This window comes from Aotus nancymaae, unplaced genomic scaffold (genome assembly GCF_030222135.1).
Source record: "Aotus nancymaae isolate 86718 unplaced genomic scaffold, 86718_ANA_hifiasm-v0.15.2.pri h1tg000040l, whole genome shotgun sequence".
Classification (NCBI taxonomy): Eukaryota; Metazoa; Chordata; class Mammalia; order Primates; family Aotidae; genus Aotus; species Aotus nancymaae.
In genome coordinates, this window is record NW_026988454.1 from 83,387,774 (window position 1) to 83,414,257 (window position 26,484).

Below are 26,484 nucleotides of genomic sequence, written 5' to 3' on the forward strand. Positions count from 1 at the left end.
AATTTCAGCAAGGGATTCTGAAAAGGAAGAATGAAGGGAAAATACATCTACTCATCTCCATACCAACTGAAGTTATTGGCGTAAAGAATATGTATTCCAAATCAGATTTTGAAAAAATAGAGAAACATAAGCAATTCGTCTAGAAAATAGAAGTCCAAAGGTACAGGTAGTTGCCTCAGTATTACTGGATTTAGAAAAGGTTATCACATTCCAATAGTTGCTTTAATCTAAACTAGATCATCAAGTCAATTTTGAAAATGGTAGAGAACATACTTGGGAGATCTTTTGTGTGTGTGTCTTTTGATTCTTCTGTTTTGTCAAGTAAGACTTTTGGTGTTGCTAATATTACCATTTCGTGATTCCTGGCCTTTTTTCAGCATTCTTTCAGCATTTGTAAGTCATACCGGGAATCAAGCCTTTGAAGGTGGTGCTGTGGGTAATTTAGGCTTCTTACTAGATGAAATGTCTTCTGGCTAAGTTCCGGCTTCAGTGTCTAGGAGCTGCCAGTGGCTATACTGTGACTAATAAAGATGTTTATGATTAAGCATATATCTTTTTCTTTACATACATTATTCAACTGTCTTCTTTATTATTTGTTTCCCATTCTAGGCAATTTAAATATTTTTCATTATATCTCAGGTTATCAGCCAAAAAAAGCTGTGATTTATTTCCAGTTTGTCTTATTCTATAGCTTGTCTTCTTTAGACTCATTATTGTATACGTTTTTGAAAACATTTCACATAACTTTTTAAAAATGCATATGGTAGGGATATGATAGATCATTTAGTACACTGATTCTCAAAACTGGCTAATCATTTCTATTCACCTGGTAAGCTCTTTAAAAAATACAAAGAGATAACAGGACCTCACCCTGGAACTGAGTTTGTTTTGGAAGCTTAGGCTATTTTTCCTCACGTGACTGGTGCTCAGTTAGCTTTAAAAAGCACACATCTGGTTTATTCTTACCAGCACTGCCATGATCACCAATCCAAACCATTTTATAGATGGAGAAACCAAGATCACTGGAAGTATGCAACGCCTTGTCCAAGGTGGTGTGGTGCATAGAGGAGCCTAAAGACGCCTCTGTCCTGAGTTTTAGTCCCATTTTCTGTCTCCAGCATTTGTACATGTTGGATAGTCTGTTAGACATACTCTGTGTCTGATTGTGGAGCCTTTCTTTTCCTGAATATCATGAAAAGTTATCAGAAATAACATAAATTTGATGTTAGCTATTAGAATCCATTCTGCTACTAGTTATTTATGTTCCTAACCAACAAAATTTATCACAAAATTTGATATATTAACTACCATCAACAGCGAGGAGGACAACACTGTAAAATACATTAAAACATTTTAAATTTGCTGTTTTGGATAATTCAGGGCATTTAAGTGATTGCATTAAGAAAATAGGGAATATATCTCTCACTTTCAGATTATTTACCATATTTTAAATTTATTTTACATTACGGATTTGTGGGTCCACATACAATATAAACAAATTCCTCCCTTATTCACGTATAGCTTTTAGCAGCAATCATTATGTATCAATTTGAATTTGGTTATTTCAGCTGCTAGCAAAATCATCTTTAAGATATTTACTCTTATGCTAATTTTATTTTCTTCCGTGGGTGACTACTTCTTGGTTTGGTAATCTAATGAAAAGGAATATATTTCATTGTTTATGGCTATCATATGCACATTTTTAACTACATGCCAGAAGCAGTTTGGATATGTTTTCATTGTCATGTTGTTTGTCAGTAGTTGAATGGCCTAGGACTGGTCATTTTTTCAGACTAGGAACCTCTACCCAGCTGCTTTCACAAGCCTGCCTTGGGAGCTACCATTTCTGTTTCATGCTGGGCCGTGCTGTTTTACCATGGATTGTGCGGAATTTTACTGTTTGGTGAGCCCAAGCATTTTCTAAAATAAAGATAACTGGTGGCACATTTTCCTCTTAAACCATTTTTACTGTTTTTTATTCCTATTCTGTTAACAATCCTGAAAAATCTTATAAATATTCATGTCTCTCACAATCATTTTGTTAGGTTTTTTCTATTTCAAAATAAACTGTAAGGTAAGGAATAATTATAATATTTTACTACTATTTAAAGATAAAACACGATACTGGAATACATTAGTAGAACATTAACGGGAAAATCCTTCAGCATATCCTTGACCGTATTCGTCACCAGTTATTCCTTTCAGTAGAGGTTTTTTTTTTTTTTTTGGTTCTGTGGTATACAGAGGGTGACACAAGCATCTGAGAGTTCAGAATAGAGCCACTTTGATAATTATAAGAAAGAAAGTGGCTCCATGAGAACAGATATGGGTTCCTTATCTGGTAAAAATGAAGATGTGATTAATTATCTGTCTTCAGATTTATAAAAGATTATTTAAGGGTAATGGTACAAAATTGAGTGGAAAGAAATGGAATCACATTGCAGTAAGCAGTTATTTGGTTAGGAATAAAAAAGAATTGCCTAAATATAGAAATATGGTAGAATTTACGTTACTGCAAATCTTTCAAAATTGTGTGGACACTTTCTTGGTCTTACTAGTTTGATCACTGACTTTCTTTGCCCTCGAAGATAAGAGCTTGTCAAGGCAGAGTCTTCTGAGTCTGTCTGTCTGTGCTATTTTCACATATTTAAATTGAAGGAATTAGGTTTTAGGTTAAGCTACTATACAAGGAGACACCAAAATATAGTAACTTAAACAAGATATAGTGTTTTCTTGTTTTTTTTTTTTTTTTTTTTTTTGCCACCTAATATTGTAGTGGTACGCAGACCAGGAATTTAGGATGTAACCACCATCCTTTGCAGGGCGGAAAGAAGATTTTAACTTATTACCATCTTCCAGTCAGCTGAGGGGAGTGGAGAATGGAAGTGGGGTAGTGTGTCTCATTCCTTTCTAGGGACACAACTCAGAAGTTTCACACATCACTTTTCATTTCATCCCTTTGGCCAGTAGGTAGTCTCATGTCCCTCCAAGGTGCAAGGAAGATAAGAAATACAGTCTTCACCTGGGAAACTATGTAGCCAGCAAAAACTGGAAATATTATTATTAAAAAGGAGAGAATGGAAATAAATAATAAAAAAGAGAATATTGATGGGCAGTTAGAATTCTCTGCTACAGCATGAAAAAAGAGTTTCAATATTTGGAAACAAAAGTTATGTGACATATTAAGATAATTTAGCAAATTTGTGCAATTGTATTTGCATAATATTTACATGTTGTCTAGTGGAAAGCCAAAAAGACTAATAGGCAAACACTGAGATTCATTCAGTCTTCTCTATAGACATAAGTTTTCTCAGCAGCCCTCAAGATTATTGTATAACATTTCATTGAGATGACTATAGCTAGTTTGGAGTAGGTAAATAATTATCTTGAGATCTTTTTTCTCTGTAGAGAACCTAGCATACATTAGACAAGTTCCCTTATCTGTAAAAATGTCCCAAAAAGCAAATCTCTGTGAACTCTTGAAGAATTAGGCTTCATGCTAAGTTTTAAGTAACAATTCTTGCAATACAAATCTCTGTCAGCAAGGAAGCTACTGTGGCCACTGCTATTACTGCTTACTCAAGAATTAGCGTTTCAGCCAGAAACAGGAAAGCTACCAGATATGGTAGCTGCCACCACCATTACTTAGCATCTACCTGTTGTTAGTGTACTAGATACTAGAGATTGCCATATCTACCTGAGAAAAACCAAAACGTCACCAGCACAAGCTTCCAGAAGAGCTACATGGTCACCATGATGCCCATTTCTCCTTTAATGTGCTATGAGGATATATCAGCTTGGCAAATGACATGTTTCATGCAGAAAGTCTAGCTGCAAGAGAGTCTGGGGAACATAGTTCAGACTTTTAGCCGCAAATATACAGGAAGTCGTGCTAGAAGCATTTAGGAGTTTGGTGGTATTTGCCACATATGGCTTCAGAAGGATATTAGTTGAATTTCTTGCCTTACTTCTGCAGTTTAGTCCATGTATTTTTGGGAAAGAGTAACAAGCCAAAACTGTATCATGTTTTGTTTAGAATGCTCGAAGCTGAAAATTATTACTCCCAGGAAATATGCCTTCCTAAGCTGCAACTTTATTTGGTACTTCTCCTCACTGTTTAAGAGTCAAAATAGTCATGAATTTTAGCTTACACTACTTCCAAAAGTTGTTTGTAAATGATTTAGTCAGTTAAAAAACAGTAACTGTCAAATGGTTTTAAATTCCTATTCCTATCCATGACCAGAATTGCTCTTTTCTTTCTCATAATTCAAGATTATTTTTGTCAAGTAATAAAGGCAGTAATAAGAGCATTGAAGTAGCATATAGTTTACAAAAGCATCTTTTCATCAAAGCCCTTCAGGGAAAAGAACTTCCTACTCACAGAGCAACAGCTAGGAACAATATTGAGTTAAAGAGAAGTTGGAATATATAATCAAACTTAAAATCACTTCTGTATCAGTCAGCTATATTATCAACAACCACAAAATCTAAGAGATATACAGCAATTATCATTTATTTATTACTTATCTTTGGGTCAGATGGGACAGCTGTGAAGATATTGGCTCTGTGGCTGTTAGCTACAGGATGGGAGGATGGGTGCACATCTGCTTCACAAGGCTTTCATTCTCCCCAGACCAGCAGCAGGCCAGGTCATGCACCTTTTTTTTAAAATATAGGATCTTGCTCTGTCACCCAGGCTGGAATGCAGTGGCAGGATCACAGCTTACTACATTTTTGACCTCCTCACTCAAACAATACTTCCACCTCAGCATCCCAAGCAGCTCGGATGACAGGTGCATGCCACCATGCCCGGCTGATGTTTTCATTCTCCTATAAAGACACATGCACAGGTATGTTTATTGCAGCACCATTCACAATAGCAAAGATTTGGAATCAACCCAAATACCCATCAATGATAGACTGGATAAAGAAAATGTGGCACATATACACCATGGAATACTATGCAGCCATAAAAAAGGATGAGTGCTTGTCCTTTGCAGGGACATGGATGAATGAAACCATCATTCTCAGCAAACTGACACAAGAATAGAAAACCAAACACTGCATGTTCTCACTCATAAGTGGGAGTTGAACAATGAGAACACATGAACACAGGGAGGGGAACATCACACACCAGGGCCTGCTGGGGGTGGGGGATGGGGAGCGATAGCATTAGGAGAAATACCTAATGTAGATGATGGGTTGATGGGTGCAGAAAACCACCATGGCATGTGTATACCTATGTAACAAACCTGCACGTTCTGCACATGTATCCCAGAACTTAAAGCATAATTTTAAAAAAGCTTTTATTTTTTATAGAGTCAGGGTCACACTATGTTGCCCAGGCTGGTCTTGAACTCTTGGGCTTGAGAGATCTTCCTGCCTAAGCCTCCCTAGTAGCTGGGATTACAGGCATGACCCATAATGCCCAGTTAATTTTTTTCTTTTTTGTATTTTTAATAGAGATGGGGCTTTGCCATGTTGGGTGCCAGGCTGGTCTCGAACTCCTGAACTCAAGTGCTCTGCCCACCTTGGCCTCCCAAAGTGCTGGGATTACAGGCATGAGCCACCACACCCAGCCTGTCACATACTTTTAAAGCAATGACAAAGCCACAAGCAAGTGAGCAGAAACGCCAGTTCTTCTTAAGGCCTAGGCTTGGAGCTGGCACACTTATTTCAGTACACATTTTATTGAACAAAGCAAGTCACATGTTCAAGTCCAAAGACAAAGATGAGAGTATATATTCTGCCTTTTGTAGAAGAAACTGCAGTTACATGGCAAAGAAGATTGACAGGAAAGGGATCACGAGGAATTGGAACCAACTGAATCTACCACTTCTGCCAAGTCAAAGTCTGATGATTATCAAAAAATATTTGAGGATAATTCTTTTATACCTCAAATACCTCTGTTTTCTTATTTGTGACTAATAAATTATCATTAGGTTTACCCACATTCTACATGCTAGGATAATGCTTATTTAATCTCCACGATTGAGATATGTAAAGAAAATAAATTTCCTAGCTGTGAATCTAAGAGAGGTGACAATGAAAGATTAGGTGTCACCACCACCCCCAATCATTGCAAACTTTGTGAGAACTGGAGAATTGTAATTATTTCAGCATTGTAATAGATTTTAAAATATGAAAAGGCAATTTTGAGACCAGGCATGCTGGTTCACACCCATAATCCCAACACTTTTGGAGACTGAGGCAGGAGGATCACTTAAGCTCAGGAGTTTAAGACCAGCCTGGGAAACATAGCAAGACCTCATCTCTACTAGAAAATAAAACAATTAGCTACTTCAGAGGCTGAGGTGGAAGGATCACTTGAGCCTGGGAGGTCAAGGCTACAGTAAGCTATGATTGCACCACTGCGCTCCAGACTGGGTGACAGAGCAAGACTGTCTCAAAAAATAAAAATAAAAGTAAAATAAAAGGCAATTTTTAAAAATCTTGTTTCATAAATACAAAAGACGTGTTTGAGAACACTGTTTATTCACAAAATCAGTCTAGGTTCACATCAACTGTATGTTCTTTTGGACCCATGACTGATTCTAAAAAGGCAATGATAATAGATGAATTTTATTGAGCAGTGTGATGCTTCTTGATGAAAAAAACTGAATTATATGATTCCTTTGACTAGGTTTTCTTTAATAAGCATGATGAACATGAGTATGGACTAATGATATTCAACTTAATATTACTAGAGTCGAGAACGTTCTCCGCTGAAATGAATATGAAACAGCAACCTTCAAATATGATTCTGAATGAATTAAATAAGATTATTATTCACAGTATCTCAGATGTAGTATATTTTGATGTATAGGGAAGAGGTAAGATAATAACATCTTAGAATCTAGAAATGACTAATGGTGAATTCTGTTTTTAGAAAGCCATCCAATCTGATGTTACACTCATAATGGAAAACAGTGATACAGAAGTAGCACTTTACAGCAGACTATCAATAGGAAAAAATATGCCAAAATTTTAAGTGCTGAAATTGTGATTATTTTTCTTCTTCACAAAAATTGTAATTGCAACAACTAGCATTGAGCTCTTGTTACAAACCAGGTACAGTCCTGAGTGTTTTACATATATTACATTTCATTTACCCCACAAACAACCTGACGAGGTAGAAATTCTTATTATCCTTATTTACAGATGAAGAGACAATCACAAAGAGGTTCATATGTTTCCAATTTTTTTTTATAATTAAGTATATTGCTTTTAAAAACAGGGCCTGGCACAGTGGCTCATGCCTATAATCCCAGTGACTCAGGAGGCTGAAGTGAAAAGATCCCTCCTGAGGCCAAGAGTTCAAGACAAGCCTGGCAATGTAGCAAGACCCCAATCTCTAAAAGAAAATGATAAATTAGCCAGGCATGGTGGTACATGCCTGTAGTCCCAGCTACTAGAGAGGCTTTGGCGGGAGAATCCCTTGACCCTGGGAGTTCAAGGCTGCAGTGACCTCTGATCACGTCATGGCATTTCAACTTGGGTGATAAAGTGAGACCTCATCTCAAACAAACAAAAAAACAGAAATAAAATAATAGTAACCACTTAAAGCAAGAAAATTATAGCATCTTCATTATTAACGATTTGCAAAGACTTGTGACATACTATTTGTTAAGCTTTTTGCCCAGGGTGGTTCTGTGCTATATAGAAAAGACTGGACTGAGTTCCAGGACAATCTCTTGCCTCGAGCAAGTTCCTTAAAACCTCTGTACCTCAGTTTCCGTATATGTAAAATGATTCTACTTATACTTGCCCTGCTTCTCAGAATTGTTGAGAGGATCAAATGAAATATATGAAAACAACTTGTAAGTCATAAAGTACCATATAAAATTAGGCAGTAATTTATTATGTAGTCAAATTTTTAAAATTTACAGCTAGAATATTATAATTAGATATTTACTAGGTAACACATGGCACATATATAATCAGAAGATTAAAAACATAAAAATGAATACTTATTGAGAAAAATCTAACAATGACATAAATATAGCTTCAAATTCCTTTCTTAGAATAAATCGGTAGTGCTACAGCTAAAGCCAACTGCAGATTTTGAGATGTGCTATAGAACACAATGTGTGGCAAACAATATCATTATTTAAATGATATTTTGCATTGCCATTTTGTTAATTAGTTCTCACATGTCTGTAAAATTAGGATTTTTAATATCAGTTAAATGAAGGAACAGCCAGGCGTGGTGGGTCACACCTGTAATCCCAGCACTCTGGGAGGCTGAGGCAGGTGAATCACAAGGTCAGGAGATCAAGACCAACCTGGCCAATACGGTGAAACCTCATCTCTACTAAAAATACAAAAACAGTAGCTGGGCATGGTGGCAGATGCCTGTAATCCCAGCTACTTGGGTGGCTGAGGCAGAGAATTGCTTGAACCTGAGAGGCGGAGGTTGCACTAAGCCAAGATGATGCCACTGCACTCCAGCCTGGGCAATAGGGCGAGACTCCATCAAAAAAAAAAAAAATGAAGGAAAGACTTTGTTTTGTTCACTGTTATATCTCTGTTGCCTAGAACATTAACACATAAATATTGTTGAAAGAATGAATGAAATAATATTCTGACAATTGAAGAAGAGACTTTAAGAATAGCTATAACACATCATACATAAAAATGTTAAACATAAATACTGTTAATATATATACTGAAATTTCTTTTACATGTTTGGCAGATTCTTATTTTTTTCTTACTTGCTTTACTTAGGGACGTGCTTCCTTAACACAGGAGAAAGAGAAGTTTGCCCATGAACATGAAGAAATGAAGAACCTAGAAACCATTGTTCAAGAAATAAAACCAACTGCCCTCATAGGTAAACTTTTTCTCCTTCCACTTTCCCCCTGCCCACCATTTTAACCTGATTGGTGTTTTTACTACCAATTTTGGGGGTATAATTTATCCTTTTTAAAATTCTAACCCTTTGAATTCAAAAACAAAACCACATGTTCAGTCAAGTGACAGTACCCTGTAGAGACCTAGATTTTTAACTTCAGTCCTGTCTTCTTTCTCTTACTGATCTGCACTGAAGTATGTGGCCTCCTTCTTTAACTCTGTCAGCCTGCTAATACCTGGCACATTCAGCACTTTTCTAGGCTTGATTATTCCAGATAGACAGTGGTTCTCAGATAAGAGAGATTTTTACCAGGCAGAAAACAGTTGGCAACCTGGAAGCTTTTAGTTGTCTTAACAAGGGCAGCAGGGTTGGAACGGGAGTAAAGGGAGGGGCTACTGACATCTAACCAATAGAGGTGGCTGAAAGATTCTGCTAAATATCCTACAGTGCACTGGACAGCCCCTGTGACAAGGAATTATCCAGCCTAAAATGTCAGTAGTGCTGAGGCTGAGAAACGCTGAAGTAGATAAGACCCTCCTGGAAGACAGGGATCACATGTCACAAATCTTTATATTCCTTATAGCACTTACTACCGTACTTACACATTGCATGTGCACTGCAAGACTTTAAAATGGTTTTAAAAAAACTCAAAGGAAGTTATGAAGCTTTATTCTTTATTCTGTATATATATAATGTTGATTTTTACCTTATATTATACTCCATTCCTAGAAGCTCTTGTGAAACAGATGATAATATTGAAAATAATGATGATAATCATAATAAAACAAGTACTCCATGACAGGAACTTTATTAAGTGTTTAATATTGTTTTTACAAAATATAGTCTGTCAATAATCTTATTGTTTTTCATTTCCATTATGCTAATTGCTTTATTCTTCTGTTAAAGTTATTTCAATAGGTGGTACTTCACTTTTGAAATTCAATCAGATGGTTGTCTTAAGTGATAGCATTGGTTTATAAAACTTAATTGCTTGATAGCCTGACAGACTGGAATATACTTATAGAATTGCTTATAGAGAAAGTATACATACTGGACACAGATTTCCAAGTGATTGGCCACTAATTCACTGTATTATAGGAGCCAAATATTATCTTTAATAGGTATTTGTAGATTTGTGACCCTAAGGATTGTAAGGATTGTTGGCATTAACAAACTTGCCTCTTTTTGTCACTATATTTTAATACAAATATTCTATACAGTATTTTGTTTAGGGCCTATTAGAAAATGACCTGACAGAGATCATTGATTTGGGGCATGGGCTTCTTGTGTGAATTAACCAATGACAGTGTTAATCACCAGTTTTTTATTTCTTCATTAGGAGTTGCTGCAATTGGTGGTGCATTCTCAGAACAAATTCTCAAAGATATGGCTGCCTTCAATGACCGGCCTATTATTTTTGCTTTGAGTAATCCAACTAGCAAAGCAGAATGTTCTGCAGAGCAGTGCTATAAAATAACCAAGGTAAAGTAAAACTATAGCTCATATTTTAATAATCAAATTTTTATTTATTATAGGGAGACCTAGGATATCTAAGGTGCTTACTGTTTATGTTTAAAAATTATACACCCAAAATGGAAAGAAAAGCACACAGGTCAGAGGGATAAGAACTATTTCCTTTTCAAGAATGTTGTATAAATCCTCTTTCAATAAAATAAAATACATATTTCAATGTGTTACTGATAATTTTCCTCAAGTGATTTGGAAATATCTAAGATTTAAACATAGTAGTTAAATATAAAGGATAAAGCTTGGTTCTAGAGGCTTATTAAAATAGCTTTTTTAACTAGCTGTTCCCAAACACTGAAGCATATAGTGTAAAACCACAACCTTATTTTTGCTCTGCAAAATCCTGGGTTTGGGTTTTGGTACCATGGATGGAACATTTGGGCAACTATCTTGACATCCAGCCAGATTAGGATAGGAGTCCTCAGTGTTTCAGTATTTTACTATGATTTATTTTATACCATGTTTGAACTAATATATATTTGATTGATATGCTGAAAGGAGCCTTTTTCCCTTCAAAAACTTTAAAACATCATTACAACAAAATAGAGATTGAGTCTTACCTATCTAAAACATTTATATTGGAAATACAAAACAAACTAGAGAGGTAAACATGAAAGCTGTGTCACTCTGCACTGATTGGAACTTAATGGCTCTACTTTAATCATATATCCTTAAATGCTTACTAGAATTAATAATTTGTTTTTTTTGGCAAGGAGTCACTCCATTGTTTATCTCTCTTATTTGGGATGGCATCAGTGTTCTCACTAATTTTGTCTCATCTCTAAATTGGGGAATTTGCCTGACATTATTCAGTAGTCCTTAAATCCTTAAAGGAAACAAAAAATGTTCTTTGAGCAACAACAAAATTTTAGCATTGTGTCTTGCACATAGTAGGCATTTAATAAGTGTTTAATAATTATTTTGTCTTAATATATCTCGACAGGCCTCAAAGGTTAAGAGACTTATCTATAACACACATAAAGTTAGCCAAATTTATGTAGTTATGTTTTAAACTTTGAATGTGTCTGATATAAATGTATGCTTCATATCTTTCTTATGATCTTGCCTAATGGTCTGTGCTTTTCTACATAAAACATAGTTATTTTGAGAATGAAAATTTAGACACTGGTTTGGCGAAAGGATTGGATAAAAAGGAAAGGTCTGCCTATTGGTGGATGTGAATTTCTCTTGTTGCAGGCACAGGTGAAGATAGGAAAACTTAAATTACAATATACAAAAAGACTATTGAACAAGAAAAATATAATCCAAAAATGGTATGGGAAGATTTCCTTTGCCATATTAATAACATATATTTGAGAATGTTTAGCTAGCTACAGTACTATCATTTATTTAATGACGTTTCTCCTTAACATATGGTGATTATAGAAAGATAGGCAGGAAGAGTGGGAGTGAAAGAGGGGAGGGAAATACATAATGTTACAAGCCTCTTTCTCAAATATAATTTTCCAAAACCTTTATACATGAAATAATAATTTAGTTACATTAGAAAGTTATTTATAATAAAATATTTTATCTGCTAAAGAACTTAAGGTATCTGACTTGTCAGAAAACAAAACCAAATTCTGTGCAAAACCTAACAGTGTCTTATAAACAGCTAGCTGAGAATTTGTTTTTCTGTCTCATCTATTTTCATTTTTTAATATCTTGAAGAAGGTTGAATTTTTATGTTATACAAGTTTAAGAACAACTAAAAGGTATGTTATGACATTTGCTAAAAACAAGTTATAATTTAGACTCTAGATCCAAGAGATATGAAAGTTAAAACCCATTCTGTCATCATTTAAACTATGCTTGGGGATTTGATGCTTTAGACTTTTCAAATAGATTTCTTAGACTGTGATTCTCTATTTGTTGAGGGTTTCTGATTCCTCCTTTGAAGCCTAAATACTCTCAACTAGATGTTCACTCACCATCACAGATGAGACGAATATTCTTTTGATTAGCAGTATGAAATGCAGCACCTAACAGGCCCTAAGTTAATGCCTTTTTTTTTTTTGAGGTGGAGTCTTGCTCTGTTGCCCAGGCTGGAGTGCAGGTGGTGTCTCACTGCAACCACTGCCTCCCGGGTTCAAGTGATTCTCCTTTCTCATCCTCTCAAGTAGCTGGGATTACAGGCGCCTGCCACCATGCCCAGCTAATTTTTATATTTTTAGTAGGAATGGGGTTTCACCATGTTGGCCAGGCTGGTCTCAAACTCCTGATCTCAAGTGATCCTCCTGCCTCAGCCTCCCAAAGTGCTGGGATTACAGATGTGAGCCACCATGCCCAGCCAAGTTAATCCCTTTTTAAAGCAAGGGATACATGAGATTCCTCAAAAACAATTATGACAAAATATTAATACTAGGCAAAATGAAGACAGCTGTTGAAAAATATTGATAACTTAATCTTCCTCTTACTTGCCAGTTCTACCCCCTGCCAATGAGTTTGTTTCCTATGTGAGTGATTCTCCATAGAACTCTTTTTTTTTTTTTTTGAGCTGGAGTCTCGCTTTGTTGCCCAGGCTGGAGTGCAGTGGTGCAATCTAGGTTCACTGCAGCCTCTGCTTCCTGGGTTCAAGTGATTCTCCTGCCTCAGCCTCTCGAGCACATGGGATTACAGGCACCCACCACCACTACCCAGCTAATTTTTGTATTTTTAGTAGAGAAATGTTGGCCAAGGTGGTCTCAAACTCCTGACTCCAAGTGATCTGCCTGCCTTGGCCTCTCAAAGTGCTGGGATTACAGGCGTGAGCCACCATGCCCAGCCCACATAATTGTTTATAATATAGAAATATATATGATTTTCTCAGTTTTTATTTTGGAAATGTGTGAGTTCCTAAGCCCCAACCCAAAATATCATTATTTTAATATTTAAATATTAGCCCATCATTTTTTATCTTCAGAAATCTATTAATTGGAAGCCTATATAGAAATGGTTAATGAGCCTATGGGTTGAACCACTGCAGAGAATAGAGTGATGGTCTTAGGGTGTCCTGTACTTTGCATGCTCCTCTTGGGAGTAAAGAGTAAGATAGAGAATAGTAATAATCACCCATTCCAAAACAGGTTGCCCAACATCACAAAAGCTTGTCCAGACTAATTAGGAAGTTAATATAAAAACAGACTTCTTTCTAAGTGCTCATAATTTAGGCTATGGGGTAGTTCCGTTATGATACATTTGTTTTAAAATATCCTGCTTCCTTTTAAAGTGAGTTGTGTGTGTCTTTGTTGTAGGGACGTGCAATTTTTGCCAGTGGCAGTCCTTTTGATCCAGTCACTCTTCCAAATGGACAGACCCTATATCCTGGGCAAGGCAACAATTCCTATGTGTTCCCTGGAGTTGCTCTTGGCGTTGTGGCGTGTGGATTGAGGCACATCACAGATAAAGTTTTCCTCACTACTGCTGAGGTATTGTAAAATCCTCTAAGTTTACCAAGGGTATAAAATACCACATGTACTCAGCCTAGGTTGTCTAATGTTTTATTTATCTAGCATCTCAGCTTGCTCTCTGGAAGAAGTAAACTCTGAAGAAGAGAAAATCTCCAGTGGACAATAAGGGGTTGGTAGCATGTTCATACTGAATCACAAACAAAAGGTTCTTCTTCAATAGATATTAGAATAGTTGTGTTATGATTTCTTAAGGGGAACATTTTTGTGTCTTCACACATCAGATCAAGTTCTGTGACAGTGATGAGACAATTAAAAATATTGTTTCCAGGGCTGGGCACGTGGCTCATGCCTGTAATCCCAGCACTTTGGGAGGCCATGGAGGCTGATCATTTGAGCCCAGGAGTTCAAAGCCAGCTAGGCAAACATGGTAAAACCCTTTCTCTACTAAAAATACAAACATTAGCAGCGCATGGTGGTGCGTGCCTGTGATCCCCACTACTCAGGAGGCTGAGGAAGGAGAATCGCTTGAACCTGAGAGGTGAAGGTTGCAGTGAGTCGAGATCGCACCACTGCACTGCAGCCTGGGCTATAGAGTAAAACTTTTATATCAAAACAACAACAATAACAAAACTTTCCAAATGATGATTAAGTGGTAAATATTTCCCCATTGAGAACACTGCTTAATAATGAATGGCATTCTGAAGGTTTAAAGTGAAATTCTGATATGGCATAGTGAACATGTTTATCATTTAGGGTTCAGTACAGGAAACAGATACCACCCTAGTATTTAAGCAGAAGTTAAATCAAAATAGGAAATTCGTTGTTTATAAAATCATTAAAAGAGTAGAAGGGAGCTCTGTCTGGGCCTTGAAGAAAGATTCTCAGAACATCACAGAGCAGTCCCACTGGGGAATCTTGTACTGTCATGAACTGTGAAAGATCTGAGCTTTTGCTCTACTTGCAAGATAACAACTTAGCCACAGTTTCATAGATATTGACAGAAGACATGTTACTCTTAGGTCACAGACAAAGAACTTTGATTATTCCTGGCACAAGTGATAATCATAAGCTGCATGTTCCTATTAGTTCCCTCCTTGTCCCAATCCTCAGCACGATGATACAGTGATTGGGCATATATTTGTAAAATTATGAGCTTTTGGTAATCAGAATGTTCATCAGGTTGATATCATGTTTTCAGATTTGAACAGGATACTATTTGTGGATGAGAAACTTGAATTTCTTCTCTTATGATTAAACATTCGCAGTTGAACTGATCCAAATAGAATTTGATTGATAGTCAAATATTTTTATCCTACAAATATTTTTTCCATTGTGAAAAGGAACCCAAAATATATAGACAAAGAGTCTTATGTTACTGACGTGATCTAAAGGAACATAATCTTGGTGGCTAGCGCCTGGCATCATTCTATGAGAACAGATGTCTGGAAGCTATAATGTTCTCATGTTTTTTTCTTCACTGCATTAAAAGCATGCCAGCTGATGTCTCAGGTTTTCTTTAACTCAGAAAATCTTGTTAAACATAAATGGATGTCTAATTACTAAGAGAGCATTTAAAAGTTGTTTCTGCATTAAGGACAATGTAATCATTGTCGGTTTTGGTTACTTGCAGTAGTCAGTGTTTTCTTTCTTAAATAACTCTACCGCCCTCTAGTGACAAATGTTATGAAAAATATTTTCAATTTACTCTCCAAGAAAGGTAATAATCACTACTAAACAAAAACTTTGAAGAAAAAAAATGTGGTGTTGTCCGCATACCACATCACTAATTCTTATCATAGCTAGTGATCTCTCTGGCTGTATCTTTTGGACTTTCTACTGGTTTTCTCTTAGGCTTCAACCCAACAACCCTATTTTTTATATCATCTCTATTATGTCCCCATTCATTATTTTGTTTGTCTGCTTTTCATCTCCCTTTTAAGTAAGAGCTTTTTTCTAGCATTCATTTTTTGTTACCAGTTTTTTCTTTCTTATGCTTTCAAAGATCTCATTCATTTTTTGCTATCATCTTCATTTTAGTAGTGGCCAAATCTGTGTATCTCCGTTCTCATCTTTTTCCGTATCTCCAGTTGCCTGTTGGATAATTCCAAAGAAATGCCCTACTGTGTCCTTAAATACAACTTGATTATCTTCCCTCATTCTCAGCATCCACATTTTTATTAATGATACCCCCTTTCCAAGCAGGCACCAAAGCTTAGAAGCCTGACATTCTTTTCATTCTCCCTTATCCCATAGCCTTCAAACACATCATGTGCATGTATGCCTGTGTAACTGCTTTCTCTCTTATCCTGCCTGGAAAGTCCTCAGAATTATTCTCCACTGATCTAAGTTTGCCCTTTAGGGTACTCCTTAAATCCCACCACATCCTGGAATCTTTCTGTGACAAGTCTAGCTTATCTTGATCTTTCACCCAAGCCATGGCTATCTTTTATTTCATACTTTGACGTTTAATTTTATTTCTGGTTATATTACGCTCTTGAGAGCTTCTTATCATAAAAGATTAGGTGTACTCTTTTAAAACTTCAGTAGCACCTAGCACAATGCTAGACACAAAGCAGAAAATTAATAAATACTTGTTGAATAGGATTAAATAGAACTATTCATGTATCTTAGCAAGAAGAATAAATACAATACCACAGACATTCACTACTAGATGGCTGCAAAAAGAAGAAAAGTACTTCTTGTCTAGATTATATTTTGTCGTTAACAAAAGTAATGTATAGGAGATCTATCTGAATTTTTTGTTTTGCAACTACAAATTTAATAACTGTTAGGATTATTATCAAAAATACTAGTTGGATCTCTTATGGAACTAGAAATTTTATGGATTAACACCAATCTCAAAGAATATTTCTGGACTTTTTTTTTTTTTTGAGACCAAGTCTCGCTCTGTCACCCAGGCTGGAGTGCAGTGGTGCAATCTTGGCTCACTGCGACCTCTGCCTCCCTGGTTCAAGCGATTCTCTGCCTCAGCCTCCCAAGTAGCTATAGGCACGTGTCACCACACCTGGCTAAATTTTTTGTATTTTTAGTAGAGACAGGGTTTCACCATGTTAGCCAGGATGGTTTCAAACTCCTGACCTCATGATTCACCCACGTTGGCCTCCCAAAGTGCTGAGATGACAGGCGTGAGCCACTGCGCCCAGCTATTTCTGGACATAGTTATATCATGAAGAGATTTTTGGCTTTCCTGGCACTGTAGACAGTCTTCTGGACCTCTGGTGAGAGCACACAGTGCTCCCCTGGATCAGCCCTCCTGGCCCTTTGTGGTCTGCACTATAGCCTGGGAATAGATTCCTCACCTCCTGTCCACACCTGGGAGACAAATCTCAGCTTCCTATCTTCACACCACTCTTCCTGAATCACCTGTTGGTGTCTTCTCATCTGCCCTGCTCCACTCCTTTCTCATATCTGCTCAGAGGACCCTTTAGATAATTATCATGGACAGTAGTATCTGGAGAAACCTTTTCCTTACTTAAGATAATTGGAAATCCAACTGCCATAACAATGTCAAAACAAAATGGAGAGAGATTATTTTAAATTAGCCACAATGTCATTAGAGAGAGACAACCAAAGCACATCAAAGGCAGCAAAGAGTTTTTGAATAAATGATTTAATAGATGAGAGTGAGGCTAGGACTCTTGTATGCTCCTTCCTTTCCCCCTAAGATAAATTCCTTACATTTAGTGCATCTCCTCATGGTCACCTGTTTGCTACTTGATTTTGTTTCACAGTTCTTTGGCTCCTTCTTTGTTTGACAGTCATACATGGAGAGTAAGGATCCAGAATGATTCTTCTTTACTCAGCTATCTTATCACTGTCTCCAATCACTTTAAAGTGATATTTGTGTGGCATTCTGAGAAGAAATAGTGATATTGAATGCCAGCAGTGTGCTGGCGGTTAGAGGTGGAATACACACATTATGTCGTATAAATACTTGAAAAAACTTGAAGTTGATTAGTTATAGAACTTGCCCCCAAATCAAATAGCTAACAAGCTATACACTGTACAGCCAGATCTGACAGCAAAAGCTATTTTGCTTCCACTTAGCCATGTGGGCTGCCTATTTGTTCTTCTTAAAACAAAATAGCAGGCCAGGTACGACGGCTCACGTCTGTAATCCCAGCACTTTGGAAGGCCAAGGCAGGTGGATCACTTGAACTCAGGAGTTTAAGACCAGCCTGGCAAACATGGTGAAACCCCATCTCTGCTAAAAATATATTTTAAAAAAAAGGAAAAGAAAGAAAAAGTAGTGGGGCATGATGACAAATGCCTATAGTCCCGGCTTCTCAGGAGTTTAAGGTGGGAGAATCACCCAAGCCCGGAGAAACAGAGGGTTGCAGTAAGCCAAAATTGTGCCACTGCACTCCAACCTAGGCAATCTGAGTGAGACACTGTTTCAAATAAATAAATAAACAAATAAAACAAAACAGCTAAGTTTCACTGAATGCTTTCTGACAGACACTGTGGTAAATTCTTTGTTAGCATTTATTTCATTTAATTCTTATGAATTAGGAACTATTATTAGTCCTGTATTACTAATGAGAAAATTGAGGCCTAGAAAGGTTAACTAATTTGCTCAAATACAGATAGTAATTGATGGAATTAGAATTCAGACATAGGTCTACCTCACACCGGAGCCTGAGCCTTCAATCACCATGCTGTGACATCTTTTTAACATTGTGCTATTCATTTTCTTCTATCCAATCAAATAACAATACCTGATACCCTGAAAAGTTTTTGCCTTAACATCTGAGAAATTCTGATTTAAATCTGCCACATATCCTTTGCAGAACAACAAGAATTAACAAGATTTTTTAAAAGTTTCAATTCAATGGAGCAATTAACATAAAATGGTTTTATTTTGCCTCAGTCACTGTTTTAAATTATTCTCCACCAGCTTTCCCTCTTGTTTCTCTTAGTGATATTTAGGTAAGATCCCATAACTTTCAGTTCACTCATTCTTTTAATATTCTTTTAATTAAATAACTGACATATGCTAGGCATTATTCTGAGTGCTGGGAATATATCAGTGAACAATAATTAAACATCTATGCAGTTCAAAATTTTATATCCAATTCAAATGTCATGTCCTCGCCCTGCAATATGCGAAGCCTGCAGTAGCAGATAGAGAATACACCTATCTGTAACTGCTCAGGCTCAGTAGGGAAATAGAATGCCCCCTAGTCTTTCCTTGAGGACACTGTAAGCCTTTAAGAAGGAGTAGCATGCACCAAGAAGCGGGGAGGAAAAAGCCACTACATTACCCAGTAAGGCAAATCATGGTTTCAGCAAACTTTCTACCTTTCACCATCTCAGCCTTCGGGAATCAGGTGGCTGTGGTTGTGTGGTTGGCAGGACTGGTTCTATTTCTGAGGTTGATGGCAAGCCCCACTTGTTTGGTGGCTTCCTGATAGTTTGGAATGCTTAATATCTCTTTGTCCTAGAGTTTGGGACCCTGATCACCAATTCTAGGGCCAACATCCTGTTACAAAGGCAAGAAATTAATGAGTTAAATGATGAAGTTATTATAAAATTATGGTCAACACCCTGCAATTATATGTTATAATATTTTGTATAATATGTAGAGCAATACTAATCAAACAGTTACACTAGTAACTTTACCTTCCTCTCTTTCCCCTCCATCCCACTGCCTAAATGACCAGGACTTCCTTGGTGGGAAGTCCTCAGTCACCCACAGGATTTAACCCCAAACTCCTTTTTTGACATTGGTAATGCTCCAGCCCTTATTTCTGTACTACCCAGACTCTCTGCTTCCCCAGGTCAGGATACTTGGGCCTGCTGAATCCAGCTCACACACATCTCTGCCTTTGGTCTGACTCTGGTTTTTTTGGTTTTTGTTTCTTTGTCTGGAATGCCCACCCCCTTTCTGTTTGTCTAACTCCAGGCATTCCTGTAGGTTTGCCTTTCAAGCTGCTCTGCATATGAGGCCTTCCAGAACTGCTCTTCCTCTGGATTTCTTAGCACCCATATTTCACCTTTAGCCTAAGCCATCTTCTCTTTCAGCATTCTCTTTTTCTTCCCATACACTGTTACCTCACTAAATTATAAATCTCTCAAGGACAGTAACACTTATTTTTAGCTTCTCTGCAGTGTTATGCTTGTTCAGTGTCATATATATTTGTTGATGGCAACAAATAAATATTTTGGAAATAATTTCATGATTTAAAAATCTAAAAGGTATTAAGATATACTGAAAAATTAAGATATACTGAAAAATAAATATGATTATTTAAAATGTTGCAAAAGAGGAAGGTTTCCTACTCCCTCTCTGCATCCACATTTTCATGGAACAAAGGCCCAGGTATAAGCTGATTTAGATTTGCCCCCATCAAGAAATTTAATCAAAGCCTTATAGCTGGAGAGAACATCAGGGTTACTGAGTGAGTCTCCCTCTCTGCTTTAGGATTCAATACAAAATTTAACACTGTTTGATTTGCAACTAGGGAATGGTTTGGGGAAAGCAAATGTTAAGGCTAATTAGGTGATTCAGATAATGCAGAATCCGTATAAAATTAATGTCTTACTCACAGTGAGACTCTGAACTAGCTTTCTCAGCTTTTTGCTCTACCTTCTGCACAAGAGTATGGCAAGGAGCTGGGAGTAATGGCATGCTTAGCCTCGGATAGCTGTCCTCCTCTGCTTTCAGGATCCGTTTTCATGACTCTGTGGTCTTCCTCTTTCTTTTCTTTTCCCTTGTTCCCCTAATGTATCAATTGGAAAGTATCTAGCATTTCATGGTACAATAGAAAAGGAAGTGGACTAAAAGGAAACGCAGATTCTGTTCCCATCTTTTTCAACAATTGTGTGACCCCAACCACCACCGCACCTCTCTGGGTTTAGTTTCCTTATTGATAGAAGTGATGATGAAATTAGATAATCCTATTAATGTCACTGGTTTTTGTATAGACCATTATATGTGACCATTCACTTCTTATTTGCATACTCGCCACATTGTATGATGTGAAGTATAAACACTTTCTTTCTTTTTTTATAAGGTTATAGCTCAGCAAGTGTCAGATAAACACTTGGAAGAGGGTCGGCTTTATCCTCCTTTGAATACCATTAGAGATGTTTCTCTGAAAATTGCAGAAAAGGTAAAACCATCTTGTTCAAGCTTCATTATTTTTCCTTCCTTCTCTTGCTAAATATGCATTTTTAAATATTAAAAATCTGCTTCCTTGAAATGTATATCTGTATCACCTTACTATGTCAGAAGTCAGAGAAGTGAGGCACAATGACTCCGTAGAGCTTAGGAGTTGCATTTGCACCTCAGAGAAGAAAGGAAGAACTGGGCTGAATAATTAATTTCCCTTCCTGTCATTCTTTTTTCTCCTAAAATTTAAATAATTTTTTAGGGCTTCGTGTCAGCCAGATTTCTCCTATTTCACCTTTTGAAAGTTATTCTTTTCTATATCACATTTGTGATAATTAGCAAAGTATTACAGATATGGTAGAGTGACATTTAGACCTTGAACCCCACTTTCCATATCCATGTCACTATGATGTATGGCATCTTAAATGACAGATCACAATGATAATACTGGGGCGGAAGGCAAAATAAAGAGGGAAAAGAACTTGGAGGCTGTTGGGGTGGCAGATGAGCTACTGAAGGAATTGGCCAAGAAGAACCCAAAGGCAGAGAAACTTGCTGTAACTAAACTGGAAGATAGGTGGAATTTTTTTTGCAGTATAATTGTATTAGTTTTCTTGGGCTGCGATAACTACATACCACAGTTATTTAGTAACTGTTTTTAAATATTTAAGCCAAAGACTGTGTGGCTTAAACAACAGAAACCTATCTTCCCATCATTTTGGGAGCTGGTAGTCTAAGATCAAGATGTCTGCAGGTTTGGTTCCTCTGAGGTCTCTCTCCTTGGCTGGCAGATGGCTGGCAGATAGCTGCTGCCCTCTTTCTGTGTCCCCATGTGGACTTTTCTCTGTGTATGTACACAGTTGTGTGTCCAAATTTCCCCTTCTCATAAGAAAAACCATCAAATTGGATTTAGACCATTCTAATTATCTCATTTTAACTTAATGATCTCCTTAAAGGCCCTATTTCTAAATACACTCACATTCGGAGGCACTAGTGGTTAGGGCTTCAACAATGAATTTGGGGTAGGGGGAGCACACTTCAGCCATGACAGTAGTTATATGTTTAAATTGGGGTTTCTCTACCTCAGCACTGTGGACATTTTGGGTGGATAACTGTCATGTGGCTGTCCTGGGCATGGTACAGAGTTTAGCAGCATTCCTGGCCTCTGCCCACTAGATGTCAGTAGCATCTGCTCAGTTGTATCAACCAAAACTGCAGACATTGCCAAGTATCCCCTTGGGGGCCAAATTGGTTCCAGTTGAAATAGTTTAAGTATTAGCAAGTTATCTAAACAACACCAGTTAAGAGTCACATATCATTATTTATCTTGTTGACTGAAGGTAGAGTTTTAAAAAGAAGTAATCCTCCAAAAACCTTGACACAATAATCTGCTTGGTTATCTAATTATGAAAAAGTATGTTCATATTTTCTACTAATATGTATCTGCTAATTTCTAAGTAGATTAAACTATTAATATGCTGAATAGCATATTATTTTAAGTTCATTTTGGATATTTAAATGAAAAGGAATTAGCTTACAATTAGAGAAGGAAAAAAAGCAGGGGACAGCAGGGGAGTGCAAAAAGATTCAGCTATTACACCTACAATAATAGAAGAATACAGAGTGCATACACAGAAATTGAGAAATTAGAACAAAGAACCAACTTCAGAGAGGAAGATCATATAAGTGGACTGCAAGTTTGAGGTATCAGTGGCACATTTAGATGTACCATTCTATCAAGTAGATAGAAATGACTGAAACTTAAAAAGAGGCTAGATAAAAGACCTGGGCATCTTCTGCCTGAAGTAACTGGTGAATGTCTAGGAGTGGGTGGGGTTGCCAAGAAAGCAAGTATAGAAAGAAAAGAAAAATGAGGATAGCATATAGTTTGTTATTCTGTCTAGAAGACAGAAGAAAGATGCCAGCTGAGAAGAGAAGTGGTCAGGATTTTAAGAAGAGACTCCAAACTGAGCAGTATGTCAAGAATTAGGAGAGAGAATTCAGAATGGGAGTGGAAGTTGTGGCCAACACAGCCAAATCTTGGAGAGAAAAACAGATGCAGACTTTTTTTGGTACTTTACAAGTTATCAGAGATTTTTATAAAAGAAATTTCAAGATGTTCAAAAGGTTAAGAAGTCAGAAAATTAGGAAAGCAATAAAATATAAGCCACTCTGTCAGAGAGTTTGGCATGGACAGGACAGGGATTTAAGATTTCATTGAGAGAGGGGATTATTTCTATGGTATATACCTGGGAGCAGAAAGAGGAGATGAATTTCCACAGAGTCTGTGTCAGTAATGAAACAATGTGTTTTATTATAAAATTAACGTAGCCATCTTAAACAGGCATGAGGATCTTTCTGGGGTGATGGAAATATTCTAAAACAGAATGTGGTATATTGTTGTGCAGTAAATTTACAAAAATAATTTAGTTGTGCACTTAAAATGGTTGAATTTTGTGTTAATTATATTTCAACAAATCTGTTTAAAAAGTAATAATACCACATTATAGGCACTTTGGAAAATAAAAAGAGAACAGGAAAATAATCAATATTCTATTTTTCTAATATAAGCATTATTTTTTTCCTGTATTTTGAGTCTTTAATTTTTTTATTTTCTAACATCATTATAGTTATGAAGTATACATATTGTTTCTTGCTTTTTCATAGACATCTCTTCATAGTACAGCACAATATTTATAACCTTAATTGTTCATAAATGCATAGTTTTACATTGAAAAGAGATACTTAATCATTCTGATATTCTTTGAAATCAGACTTATCAAAATAAATCAGTCATATAAATACCGTTTTAAGAACTGGTATGAATTAAGCCGGGCATGGTGGCTCACACCTGTAATCCCAGCAGTTTGGGAGGCCGAGGAGGGTAGATCACCTAAGGTCAGGAGTTTGAGACCAGCCTGGCCAACCTGGCGAAACCCCTTCTCTTCTAAAAAAGTATAAAAATTAGCCACGTGTGGTGGCAAGAGCCTGTAATCCCAACTACTCGGGAGGCTGAGGCAGGAGAATTGCTTGAACCGGTGGCAGAGGTTCTGCAACATCCAAGATCGTGCCACTGCACTCCAGCCTGGGTGATAGAGTGAGACTCCATCTCAAAACAAACAAACAAACAAAAGCTTGTGAATTAAATAGTACATATGGAATGATTAATTTTGATGAGAAGAGTCCATTTTTCTAAAAGAAAGTAGAGAAAGAAGATGTATGAAGATACTGAGGAGATAGTTTGAGTTGGTCAAAGGGGAAATTAAGGTCATTTTTTCTGAGTAGTTGGAATTTTCTCCAGTGATATGATGTGATAATCTGATTCTCCAGTGTATGATGTGATCACTCACTCCAGTGAGTGATGAGAGTCAAATGGAAACTTGAAGACAGCAGGACGGTTTGGAATTGCTTTTTGGGAACCACAAGAGAAAGTTTTAAGAGAAGAGAGAGGGAGAAAAGTATAATGTGCAGACTAGAAAAAAATAAAGCACCGCAGAAAGTTTACTGCATGGTTCTAGGATGCACAGCCATGAAAGGAGAAAGCTAGCTCTGAGGGGTCCCCAAATGAGGGACTAGAATTACGCATGTAACACAGAACGTGGTGATTAGAGATTCTGTGATACTGCAAAGAGCACTGATACTGACTGTGGTGTGCAGATGATAAGCTGAGCAGGATCAGGAGACCCTGGAATACAGGAGGAGATTCTGCAGGAGGCTGTGGTCAGAATAGGGATTCTTAAAAATTCAAGGTTCCAGGCATGGTGGCACAAGCCTGTAATCCCAGCTACTCAGGAGGCTGAGACAGGAGAATTGCTAAAATTGGGGAGGCAGAGGTTGCAGTGAGCCAAGATCAGACCACTGCACTCCAGCCTGGTGACAGAATGAGCTTCTGTCTAAACAAACAAAAAAAAATTCAAGCTTCAGGTTTAGCAGGACTATTGAGGTATTTAGTTCAAGTTAATTATCAGTCAGGTCATGACAATACTTTTAACGCTGGCTTGTTGGAGAAATCCAGGTGTGATAGTAGTTGAATCAGCCTCACTTATTCACACTTTCCTCAGTTGCTGGTATCATTTTCCTCTCTCACTATATGATTTATAATTGCTTTTTCATCTTATATCTTCATTGCTTATATGTGCTTTTATTATAATACACTTAATGTTTTTGCAAACATAAGATATACAATGTTTTTGAAATGGATAAAAACTCCCACTCACATGGGCTCACCATCACCTCTATTATTAAAATAATTAATATTATTTTCTTATATCTAGATTGTGAAAGATGCATACCAAGAAAAGACAGCCACAGTGTATCCTGAACCGCAAAACAAAGAAGCATTTATCCACTCCCAGATGTATAGTACTGATTATGACCAGATTCTACCTGATTGTTATTCTTGGCCTGAAGATGTCCAGAAAATACAGACCAAAGTTGACCAGTAGGATAATAGCAAACAATTCTAACTCTATTAATGAGATCTTTAAACCTTTCATAATTTTTAAAGGTTGGAATCTTTTATAATGATTCATAAAATGCTTAGATTAAGATTTTACTTTAACAGTCTAAAAATTGATGGAAGAATATTGATATAAATTGGGATAAACATCATTTGAGACAATTTTGCTTCACTTTGGCTTCTCGTTATTTATGATTTCTATCTGAATTATTCTGCCTACATTCTCTTTAAAAGCTATTGTACCTACTACTGAGAAACTCATTGTTTTTATACATGAAACTAATGGGAAGACCAAAATTAGTAATAAATTGATATAATCAACATTAAAATGCATAATTCTTTTCTTGACCATTTTGTTAAAACCTACTTTTTTTAAAAAAAAAGGTAGAAATGAATCTAGGCATAGGTGAACTTTTGCTAAGCAGAAATAACATAACACTACGTTGTTGCCTAGAGAAAACAACTTCTCAGGTATTTTTATTCCAGTCCTAGATCATATATCTTTTTTTTTTTAATTGCATTTTAGGTTTTGGGGTACATGTGAAAAACATGCAAGATTGTTGCATAGGTGCATACGTGGCAGTGTGATTTGCTGCCTTCCTCCCTTTCACCTATATGTGGCATTTCTCCCCATGATATCTCATATCTTCTTTAGTGCAGCCGAATTCTAACATTTCTAAGAAAGATCATTGCTGTTTACAATGCCTTGTACAGCCTTAGATTTTAATATTATTTTGTCATTGTTACAGCTCATAGAGTAAAGCTATTATTACCTTGCTCTAGAGCCAGAAATCCCACCTAAAACCACCTTTATTTCCCCTTGATCAGTCATCCTATCCTTCAGCTACTATACTGTTGCTACAGGGCCTTTGTGGACTGTGGCCCCCGTCCAGAGGTTGATACCTTTAGTTCAGCACAGCCTGAGCAGTGAGAAGGTCTGAAAGGAGAGAATAAAGTTAAGATACTTGAGAAAGGGCTGCCTGAGGAACTGACCTCTTAAAGATCTCAGGAGTCAGTTCCTACTGGAGTTACCTGCCATAATGGCCTCTTGATTAACTCAAGTAACTAAGGGCTCACTGTGTTACAATCACCTCAGTTTCTCCTGAATTTGGACAAAGTG

At 36.9% G+C, this 26,484-nt stretch overlaps 1 protein-coding gene across 3 annotated transcripts in view; it reads left to right on the forward strand.

Moving 5' to 3' along the window:
- Positions 1-25,712, forward strand: part of ME1 (malic enzyme 1) — a 216,514-nt gene extending 190,802 nt beyond the window's left edge. For all 3 annotated transcript variants that reach the window (XM_064360881.1, XM_064360883.1, XM_064360882.1), the window contains 5 exons: positions 8,728-8,833; positions 10,194-10,336; positions 13,615-13,788; positions 20,808-20,906; positions 25,180-25,712. In XM_064360881.1, coding sequence (XP_064216951.1) covers positions 8,728-8,833; positions 10,194-10,336; positions 13,615-13,788; positions 20,808-20,906; positions 25,180-25,350 — 693 coding nt within the window. In that variant the 3' untranslated portion in view covers positions 25,351-25,712. The remainder of the gene's footprint in view (positions 1-8,727; positions 8,834-10,193; positions 10,337-13,614; positions 13,789-20,807; positions 20,907-25,179) is intronic.
- The last annotated feature ends 772 nt before the right edge of the window (positions 25,713-26,484 follow it).